General features: G+C 35.4%; 1 protein-coding gene across 8 annotated transcripts in view; it reads left to right on the top strand.

Annotated features, from left to right (window-relative positions):
* Positions 1-11,582, top strand: part of chb (CLIP-associating protein) — a 47,341-nt gene extending 35,759 nt beyond the window's left edge. For 7 of the 8 annotated variants that reach the window (XM_029320108.2, XM_029320111.2, XM_029320110.2 and 4 more), the window contains 10 exons: positions 37-102; positions 327-658; positions 773-1,076; positions 1,163-1,347; positions 1,453-1,591; positions 1,676-1,805; positions 1,886-2,045; positions 2,126-2,339; positions 2,408-2,614; positions 2,718-11,582. In XM_029320108.2, coding sequence (XP_029175941.1) covers positions 37-102; positions 327-658; positions 773-1,076; positions 1,163-1,347; positions 1,453-1,591; positions 1,676-1,805; positions 1,886-2,045; positions 2,126-2,339; positions 2,408-2,614; positions 2,718-2,924 — 1,944 coding nt within the window. In that variant the 3' untranslated portion in view covers positions 2,925-11,582. The remainder of the gene's footprint in view (positions 1-36; positions 103-326; positions 659-772; positions 1,077-1,162; positions 1,348-1,452; positions 1,592-1,675; positions 1,806-1,885; positions 2,046-2,125; positions 2,340-2,407; positions 2,615-2,717) is intronic. The other variant, XM_029320109.2, reaches the window with a different exon arrangement.
* The last annotated feature ends 92 nt before the right edge of the window (positions 11,583-11,674 follow it).

The following is an 11,674-nucleotide window of genomic DNA, read 5'->3' on the forward strand; positions in this document are numbered from 1 at the left end:
TGTTCTCCACATCTCCATCGCCCATCTACCCATTAGTCGTACTCATGGAGTGGCTCTCAACCGAGACTATACCGTGATCTATGGGATCAGTCTATCCCAAAGGTTTGTTACCTTCTTTTTATTTTTCTGCACACATTGAAAAAAATATTGACTATGTAATTCATTAAATATTTTTAAAATGCAGCAATTGTATTTTAACATTTAAAAACATTATTTTTTTTATATAAAGATACATTTACATTACATCAAAAATACTTAGACATAACTATGTATATTGAAACTAAAAGTTGGAAAGAAACACAATGGTTTTTTTTCTCGTTTTGCAGGACATCAAAGAAATTATTGAAAATTGTGCTCATAAACATTGGGGAGATCGAAAAGAAGGCTTAGTGGCCTTACAGCATTATTTGAATAGCGGAAACACATTGACATCGTCAGATTTGCGTAGAGTGACCGATATTTTTACGAAAATGTTCATGGATTCCCATACTAAAGTGTTCAGTTTGTTTCTGGACACATTGAATGAACTAGTGATGACTCACAGCGAAGGTCTTGGCGACTGGCTTTACGTTTTATGTGCAAGATTGCTCAATAAATTGGGCACTGATCTATTGGGATCTATACAAACAAAGATCCAGAGAACGCTTGATATCGTAAGGTGAGGATTATACAAATCTTACACGTGATACTTTTATATTAATTATATTAATATATTATTTAATTTATTACAATTATTACATGTGTTTTAACGTAATATGATTTTTATGTCCAGGGACTATTTTCCGGGACAACAGCTTTTACCAGCTGTGATGAGGTATCTGACGGATCCAACACAAACACCAAATTCTCGCGTGAAAGTAGCAGCATTGAAATTCATCACTCAGATCGCCGAGACATCTGAACCATCCGCGCTGACCAGTTCTGCAGCGACAGCACTTGCGCGACTGCTCGACTGGTCAAACGATGGTAAAAGTCAAGACGTGAAGAGGCACGCGCAGAACGCTGTGATATCACTTTACAATCTCAATCCGCCTCAAGTTACTATGATACTTTCCGAGTTACCGAAATATTATCAGGTATGTGTTGAACGAGCTATTCGTCAGCGTTGTTTCTTTTCTTATATCTCTCGTTCTCGTGCTGAATCATTGTTTTCTTCTCTCAGGAAACAGCCTGGCCCCTAGTGCAGAATCATCTAAGGAAATCATCCGCTTCGAGTAATCCGGCCTCACCCGGTACACCACCGCCTAGAGCGCAGAGCTCGCCAGCTCGAACGAAAGCGAAGAACGACGTTAAAACGGATGCGAAAACTGAAATCGATGGAGATGAAAATATGGAGGAAGTGTACAAGTACGTGAACGATCATTTTGTCGTATTGATCGTATAACATTGTGTTTTTATAAATGCATTATAAAATTCTGAGACATTTTAATTTTAAAGTCCTTTAACAAATAGATCATTACGACGCACAACTGCTGAAATACAAAATTACGGCTTCGAGCGTTTAGAGAGAGCTACTACCAGCAAAGACAGTGGAATCAGCAACATGGCCGATGTGGAAGAAAGAATAGAAGGTCTCACTTTATCCAATTCGGTAAGCTGAATTAGAAAATATAGATACAATAAATAGGAACTGACCAGAAAAATATAATATCATTTTTATCGTTAATGTTTCTAGGGCCGATCTTCGTCAGTTTCTTCACCAACGCAACGAGGACGATCTGTTAGTAATATAACTGTAAACGGATCTGATACAATCGCTGGTGACTTGATTCTACCTCAAGAGAATAATGGATACAAAACGCACGGTGTGTATTTTAACTTTCTTTTTAAGTTAAAAATTTCTTTTGAATTTAATATTGAAATCTAATCATACTTTTATACGCAGGATCATCGCCCGATTTAACGAATAGACCAGAAATTGTAGATAATATGGTTAAAACTTTACAATCTAAAGTAGCGCAAACTACGGAGAAAGTATCGGTGTTACAAGAATTTCAATTATTTGTTCGCGAAGGGGATGCGTTGTATATCAAACGAAATTTCAAGTATGTCTAGACTCTTAATTTTGCGTGTTTTTATTCGGTAGTTTTAATCCAAGTAATTTAATAAATTTTTGATGTTTCAGAAAAGTGCTCAAAGTTTTATTAGATAGCTTATCCAACGATGCTAAAGTTATACAGGTAGAAGTTCTTCAAACGTTAATTGATATGCTTAAATGTCAAGAACTGATAGAATGCTTCTCTTCTTATAATGAGTTGCTGGTATTGAAAGTTATTTATGCCTACAAATCCGACGATCAGAAAGTTGATTCTTCTAGTGGAAGCGGCGGTAGATCTCCGGTGAGTATCGATTTAGTTATTTTAATTGATAGAAATCAACACACTTACTATCCGTGTCTTTGTAATAGGTACATTGGAACGCAGAGAAGTGCGCGGCAACGATGGCTATGGTTTTGAAGCCTGAACAGATTATACATTTAGTTTCCACTATAATCGCCACGGAGACGTATCCGTTAAATATGGGCGCGATAAAGATGTTACACAAGGTTGTAGAACATTGGGGACGCGAAGCTATCGAACCTCATCTTGCCAAGGTTATGCCGGGCCTTATCAAGGTAATTTGGATTAAGCGTTTATAGATAGATTCTCTTGAAAAAGAATATTGAATTAATATAGTATTGAAAACATATATAATATATCATTTATAAAAATATATAGGCCTATGATGATGCTGAAAGTGCGGTTCGCAAGAGTGCAGTCTTTTGCATGGTGGCGATTCACGTCGCGGTTGGCGAGGAGGCGCTGAAGCCGCACTTAAGCTGTTTGTACTCTAGCAAACTGAAATTGCTAAATATTTATATACAACGTGCGCATCAACAGGCGAACAGTACACCTGCCAGTCCGCGTAGCAACAGTAAAAATTAACTAACATCCACCACCACGACTCTCAGGGTCGCGATACTTAAGAGATTCGCCCGTTTCGGCGCGCGGCATGAGCGAATGCTAATGAGCTTTCTCAGTAAGTCCAATCCGTGATGGTCGACGATGGTTTTATCAATATGACTCGGAAGTTTTGATACAATAGAGACTGATGATGTGTGTATGTGTGTGTGCGTCACTTGGCGATTTGCGTGAAACGGTACTCGAGACGACAGTGATGTTGCTTGTGAAACCAGCACGATGATTATCCTGGGGTTATGTGTGCTGTGTTACTATTTGTTTGTAGAAAAATAAGTGCGATTATTAATATTATATAATTAATTACAGATGAGTAAGAAGTTTTTTTACGCGAGCGTCATATAACTTCGGCAAATATTGCTATGATATGCTCTCGTTTATTAGAACGAATTAACAAAATAATATTCACGGCAATCGGAGCCCTGTGCGGATGTCATGCACAAAATTAATAAATTAAAATGAGATCTCAAATAAAACTCATTTATTAAATTCTAAACGTTTCAACCCACTTCGGGGGTCTTCTTCAGTAGAATCCGCAAACAAAATAAATCCGCAGTCGTTAGAGTGATGTGTCACGTGTAGCATCGTCTTCTCTCTGTTTTTACTGTCGGGTGTTTTTGAAGTAATTCTAATTTGAACTTCTAATTCAAAATTCTATGAACACCTTCATTTTACTTCATCTTTAAAAAAATAATTCAAAAAATAAATTTATATAGTTTAAATTTTTAAAACATATTTTCATTATAAAGGGTAAGGGAGTCACTTATGTGTTCTGCTTCCTTTCTGACGATGGTCACCGTTAGGGAGACACTCCGACGGCCAAACGGTTTGAATAGAGAGGAGAATGACATTACAACCGAAGTGGGTTGAAACGTTTAGAATTTAATAAATGAGTTTTATTTGAGATCTCATTTTAATTTATTAATTTTGTGCATGACATCCGCACAGGCTCCGATTGCCGTCGTCGATATTTTGTTTTTATTGTAACACAATAATTCGAGCCGAGTACAAAAGTTTTAATTTAAAATAATATTAAGAAAGGACCATGCTCGATTTGGCCAATTTTCGGCCCCCGACCGATTCAATTGATTTTCATTGGAATATCTTCTAGGGTCAGTAAGATATGAGAAAACATGCAATCCAACTGGCTTTAATGTTCTTTATTAATTAACAATTCATAAAATTTATTAAAAAATAATTTCAGCTCGAAATGTAAAACATAATTGTAAAAGAAGGCCTCTAACAAGCAAATTAATTAATAAAAACTTATAAGTTTTTAATATTACAGTAGACTCCGGATAAGTTGCACCCCGCGAACTTTCCATTTAAGCTACTTCTCCATACATACGCTCATTAACATTAATATCGTGTCCCTACTATCTGTATGGGAAAGTCGCGCCACTCGCGTCACGCCTGCGTCAGCCGTGAACAGAAGCCGAGAAAAGGTGGTACTCAATTACTTTCTTTGGGACAAAATAGTTTTGAATTATTTAAATACACTGGAGCCTCGCAATAGTACCACTCGTAATAGTACAATTCATTCCCTCCACGCGCACTAGTGACATAAGTGGGGGCATGCGGCCCAGCAGCGTTGCGGTTACACAAAGCTGCGGGCGCATAATACAGTAATAAATAAAATAATGGGCGGACGAAACAAAATCTTCTCACAGTCCTGAACTCGACAGGAGAGGTGGTAATCCCACAATAGTACAACAGAGCTCTATACGGTGTAAATTAAATTCTAATAATGATGTTTCACTTGATGAATTATCGAAAAAGTTAGTTACTCTGTTGGCTCTTGTCACAGGTCATCATATGCAAACATTATCTTTGATAGATATAAGAAATCTCGGCTCTTTGATATAAGAAGGCTCTTACTGGCCTATTATTGGATTTTTATTGTGTTTATTTTATCAGAGCCTTATATATTTCATTCTTCTTAGTTATTTTTGATATAAGAAATATCATGGAAAACGATGATAAATTTGAGATTAAAATATCGGATAATATTAAAACTTCTACCGAGGACAACCGAGGAAAGCTCAGCCAAATCTTGTAATACCGGTTTTTAGAAAAAATTTATTTGACTAGCAGCTGCGTTTTCAAAACTACTGGACATTAAAAACTCATAAATTAATTAATTTGCTCGTTAGAGGCCTTTTTTTACAACTCGTTTATTCTTCGTAAAAGGATTATAGAATTCAAGGTTGTGAGTTTTAATTGACCACACTGACTAATAATAAAAAGTTATTTATTGAACAGGCAACGTTTCAACCCTGGAATTGGGTTCTCTTCAGGCCATAAATTGATGTAAAGGGTTACATTATGCGCATATTATTGATTGAAACTTATTATAATTACTTTATTTGTTAGTAAGTACAATGATAATAATAAAAAATAAACGTTTCGGCTGTTACCTCAGCCTTTTTCAGTAAATATAAAAAAACAATAAAAATTTTTTAAAAATAAAATTAAGAAATATTACGCATTAGAGTCTATTTTGTAATGAACCTTTGGTTTTTTTGATGAATCATTAAATTTATATTGGGTGACGCATTTGTTAAAATTGATATTATTTAAAAAAAATTTTTATTGTTTTTTTATATTTACTGAAGAAGGCTGAGGTAACAGCCGAAACGTTTATTTTTTATTATTATCATTGTATTTACTAACAAATAAAGTAATTATGTGTTGACATTACATCTCTCACTAATTTAATATGCTCGTTATAGTTGGCCCTGTCTTTCTAAATGTTATTATTAAAGAAAGATTTTATTAATATCATCTGACAACTGTATTATGTTTAATAGCTCTTATAGCTCTTCTTTGTTTACAATTATTGTAGTTTAACAGAGCTAATTACTATTTTTATTTAAAGAAAGACTTGCGGGGTGATATGATTGGGGAATAAGGAGAGTGTGAGGAAATGAGCTGTGTGGTAATGAATGATACTGTGCGGGAATGAGATATTACCGCACTGTTTCGAGTGGAAAATTTCTCGTGTGTAGAATTAGTTACTTCTCGCACAGAAGATACGCACGTAATGGACGACTTTCCATGCACGTGTAATATAAATAACTAATTTATTATTAGCCAGTGTGGTCAATTAATAGCGTTTTCGATTGGGAAAAAGTTAGTGCGCACTCAGTTCACACGAACACTGGACAAGTTCTATGGATTGCACTGAATAGTGCAGGTGAAAAGGAACACGCCGAAATTTTCAGTGCCACTTGAGTTGACTAGATCGCTATTATTTACATTAAGTACATTAATTATATTTTAAAAAAGGGTATAGGTTCGATGTTTATATAAAAAGATATAACACTTACAGTGTCATTATCCATTTTTTTCACACATGCTACATAATTTACAGTTTTTGGAATTAAATTTAATTATATTATTCTAAGAATATTATATAGATTTAAGTAGTTTAATAAAAATTTTAATTTGTGGAGTTAAAGATATAAGATGTAAAGTTATCTTAGATAATTTTGATTTATTCTTCTAGTTTGAAGAGTTGTAATTATTTCTTCTTCCTCGCTTGAACTAGAAGAAGATTCCAAAAATATTAAAAAGAGCCAAATCCGAATTGCTCATTTTGTCGAATTTTCGTTCGTTATTGTTCAACAGAATGCCCTACTGCTTGCATGCATCCAGTGCACTGAACTGGCACCGTCAAAATAGGTCTGTTCTTTTTGGCTGAACTCGTTGCACTAGTTCAGGAAGTGTGCACTGAAGCGTTCTTTTCGACACCGGTGCTCGGTAGTGACACCGTACAAGCCCGTTCTTTTCATCAGTGCAATCAAACTTAGTGCAACAGTTCACTGTACTGCCTGCCCCAGGTCTTGAGCAAGGGCAACCAGTGCAGTGCAGAGACAGCAACATGCTGTCCCAGTCTGCATTACTCCTGAACTAGTACATGAACTAGTGCAACGAGTTCAGCCAAAAAGAACAGACCTAATATCTCGTGCCACTTAGTGTGCACTGAGTGCGCACTATGCGAGTGTTGTGCGTTCAAACGAACACGCAACATTAGCCAAGTACGCATTGGCACTGCCAATCGAAGACGCGCCTGACACTCAGTGCAGCCAGTGCACCCCAATCGAAAACGCTATAAAACTTACAACCTTGCAATTTCTATATTGACTGGCAATTACAATATATTTTATCTTTATTATAGAATTATTTTTTTGTAATATTACTGTGTCCATTTACAAAGTGGGCATTTTTTTGGTTCTGTTAATCGGTGTTTTTGTTTTATTTTCTTTTTCTTACAACATGATACACGTATACTGTACATATGAGAATTTATACATGCAAGTTACGTTGTGTTTTATAATGTATAGTCACAGTATTCAGAAAATGCAGTATTTTCGTTGGCCGAGCTTTTTATCATTCACATTTTTGCAAACTACATAGTAGTGTTAGAACATTTTTCCTCATAATACTTTAATTCTTCCATGAGACACTTAAATAAACCAGATAACTAAGAGAATGCAAGGCAACATCACTGTCTACTGATTCAATATCTCTCAGTGCGCAGCCGAATACTAATCACGTGAGCTACCAGTGAACGTTACGTTAATTATATTGTATGCTTGTTACCGAGTGCCGAGTGTAATCGCGTGTCCGGCGAAATACGTCGTGGTGCATCTCATAGCAACGACACGTGATAAAGAAAATGTGTGCATAATTTATTCGTTTGAAATCTACGTGCTAGTCAGATTCCCAAGGACGCACAATGACGTAAAAGACACAAACGAAATAGTCTTTCTTGAGACCATGCATAGACACACAAATAATACATATATACATACAAGGAGGAATATATGTGTGTGAGAAAGAGATAGAGAGAACATAAAGAGCAATTTTGGTGAGAGAATGAGAGAATATGTGGCTGAGATATATATTTAAAAAAAATATATGTTTCACAAAGGGAGGGCGCGAACTTATTACCACGCACTTAACGCCTGAGCTACCCCGACATCTCGAAAATGGGTCCGAAATACTCGGTATATAAACAACGCTAATATTAGTTTTCTAAAGAATGGCTAAGCGTTGCGCCCTATCCCTTTGCACAAGTACTTTATTAATAGAGTACTATACTATATTAAACGCATTTCAAAATCGGTGACCCCAAGTCCACGCCCTCCCCTTGTCAGCCACATATTCTCCCATTTTTTATCAAAATTGCTCTTTTTGTTCTCTCTATGCTGAGCGCGTATATTTAAAAAATAAGCATAATTAAAGTAACAGTGATTAGTAAATCGATCTGCTCGAGACTAACGTTAACACTTAAACTATTCATCACGTTGCCAATTGAATGAACGCTAAATCAAACGCTAACGTAACGAGTTTAGTAACACTTTGTGCCATTGTCGTTTCTGTTTATTGTATAAGAAAAAAATTATATATATATATATATATATATTATATGTAGATCCTCTTTTTGTCCTTTTCTTACTATATATATTTAGTCGAGAGATACACTATATAAATATATATATATAAGGATAATAAAATTTTATTATAAATTCAATAAGGTGAATCATTGAAGAGTATTACGAGATATTGAAAATTTGTTTTGGAAACGTTTGCGTTGTCTGACGTAAGTATTACAAATGTATTGGATATAGAATCGTGTGTCCACTTGGTATCAAACGCCTTGTAACACGAATCTCTAATAATACCTCGATAATTCACTTCAGCGTGATGACGCAGTAATTCAAACGTCTCGAACACAATACGGCCAAATAGTGCCAAAAAATAAAAGAATATTGAATATAAAATGAGGAGCAATTCGAAGAAAAAAAAGAAGAAAAACGACAGACTGTATTTCTTTTACTTGGTGCCTTCGGCGTCGAAGCGACGGGATTTGATTGTCTTTCATCATCACTTAGGAGCAATTTCGCAGATAGTACAGACGAAATTAAAGAAAGGAGAAGATACAAAGTCTAATTCTCTGTTGCCGACGTCGTATAAAGTGAAAATAACTTCGAGATAAAAACATTGATTATTCTCGTGTAGCAGATAGTGTATTACAATGCAGACTCGATATTTTTTCCATTCTGCGCTCCGAATAGAATCTCGAAAGTTTCGCGAATAAAATATTTTATTCTACGCGCCCAATTTGCATGCGCGTGTTGCTTGTGTGACACTTTATTCGAAAGCTGAATTATTGTCGAGACAAATACGATTTAGTAGGCTTTCGAGAAAAAGAGGCGAGAAGGAACTTGGTTGTGCGCATTTAATAAACGATATTACGCGCGTTATTTTCACGGATTAATCGCACCTTTAAATCCGCTAAAGGTCCGTATGCGCTAATTAAGGAGCAGGCAAAATTGTGCGTAGAATTAGAGAATTCAATGCAAGAATCACATCTCTATACGTCGGGTCGAATTTAAATTTGAAGATGTATTTGAAATATGAATGTTGCTAAATCATATATATAAATATACATATATATTATATATGGGACTATATATATATAAATATACATATATATTATATATATATGTTTCGTCACTCTTTCTAGCATTGAATGCTCCAATTTTCGATATTCAGAGTAAGGCGGCATAAATTTGCGGCTCGCACCGATTCAGAGCCTGATGTGTATCACGATTATGTATATACATATACATATTATACAATATATAATATGTAGAACCTAATATAATAATTGATATACAGATATTAGGTAGCTCATCGTCACTGCCTGCAGCGTTGGTCGTGCTGAGGATACGAGAGGCTCTCTGACACAGCCAGACTCTGCGTGGTGATCGTGTTTATCGATTCGCTTGTTCTGTTAAGTTTTAAACGAGCATTATTATTATTATATATCGATATTCGAAACTTGCGTTGTAATTGTCAATGCGTGTGTGATATACGTAAGGATTTAACTTGTGTAACGAGCGTTAAGGGATGATTCTTGGCGATCCCTCTTTTTTCTCCTCTTCATGCGAACCCGGGATCGTTCGATAGATGCTAGAACATAAGCTTTGTGCGTTATTTTAATATTTGTTGATACGTGTTACCCTTTTCTCACGCGTATAATGAATTTTGTTCTTAAGCGTCGACCCGCCCTATGGATGCTTTTTTTTCATACATGTTGCAATTTTTTATTCAAAGCTCGCTTTGTGCATGATACAAGATACCCTAATATTTATTATCCCGCGAAGAGAATTATTATTGATACAAATTCACGTGTATACATAATAATTGACTGACAGCGTGCGATCTGCCATGCGATATACGCTTCTTAAATTTGGAAAAATCATTATTTAAGGAAAAACTTGAACAATTTTTTTATAGTTTATAAGAGAGAGCTAATATGATACCGATGAATTTTTTTCCTACTCATCTTTTTCATATAAAGCTATTCTTTTTTTTTTTTTAATAAAGTCATGCCTTTTTAATCTTGAGTAATAATTTTCGCGAACAGACAGATGTAATTAGATCTCTCGTACTATCGGTCATGTTATATTTAAAGTTACCCGCGCATAGGCGAGAAAAAATGTCTGTGCCCTGATTGGTCGATATAAAAATGCTACTTTCGAAACGTACCCTGAAATGTCGTGACGTTGCCGCCGATGCGAGCGCCATCACTTTAATAGTTTTCGCGCGTTTCATTCAGCAGCTTGCACTGCAGTTCCGAGCCTTTGAAATTTCGTGCTTTCTTTCGCGGGACTTTAATTGAGTGCGAAGAGGCTTCTTTTGCTTCCAGTCACGGCGACGAGCATGTGAGTATTATTGTTATTCATCCAAATAATTTTCCGAATAATTAAATCCAACACTCGCCATAGAACGAGGAACCTAATTAAGGTTAATCCGCCTCTTCGCGAAAGTCGCGCGAATTAGTCAGTTAAATTGTCGGAGAAAAGAGATGGCGACTTTCCATTTAATTATTCGTATATTACGGTTCACGTTTATTAAACTGCGTGGCATAGTTTATTATCTTCGTCAACGCGCGTGATTATGGTTTCGCCAATTTGCGAAACCATGATCTCAAGATCGCTTTTTCTCATCATCGTGCTTGTACCACATGCAAGGTGTTCTGAAAGCACCGATTAAAGAAATATCCGATGAAATATGTTTTATATTAGCGATCGCGCTTACGAAACATTTGTTGCACCCTCGATCCCTTCGGATTCTCCCTTGCCGAAAAAAAAGATATACACGGTGTCTTATTTGCACCGCATCTCCAATTCTTCCCGCTGATTCCTAAGAAAAGTATGGCGCATAGCGACGTTTTGAGACGAGGCAGAGAGGCAAATAAAACAAAAGCAAAAGAACTCTATTGAGATTTTTTCACGCTGATAAATCGTAAACGATTATTGCGAAAGATGATATATTACTGTATTGTTATTGTAATTGCCAACTTGTGACATAATAAAAAGTATTGCTACAAATTAGCAGCTATTTCTACTTCCTGCATATTTTCGTTGAATAATGCAAATTTTTATTTTTTATTCTTGGATATAAATAACAATTTTGTACGAAATTGTCGCAACAGTTTGGCAATTGTGATAATGATTTCTATCTTTGTTCGCTCATTAATTTAAAGTTAAAACTTTATCAAGAATATTATTGCGAGAATCTTCCGAGGAAATAAACGTTAAGTTCTAATTCGGTCTTTTTAATTAATCCTGTATTTTTATTGAAAAAAGAATATATGCGTATAATCATAATGCTTATATTTAAACATCTTTTAATTTTTA

Source organism: Nylanderia fulva, unplaced genomic scaffold (assembly GCF_048542155.1).
Source record: "Nylanderia fulva isolate GAGA-0341 unplaced genomic scaffold, ASM4854215v1 Scaffold17, whole genome shotgun sequence".
In the NCBI taxonomy this organism is placed as follows: domain Eukaryota; kingdom Metazoa; phylum Arthropoda; class Insecta; order Hymenoptera; family Formicidae; genus Nylanderia; species Nylanderia fulva.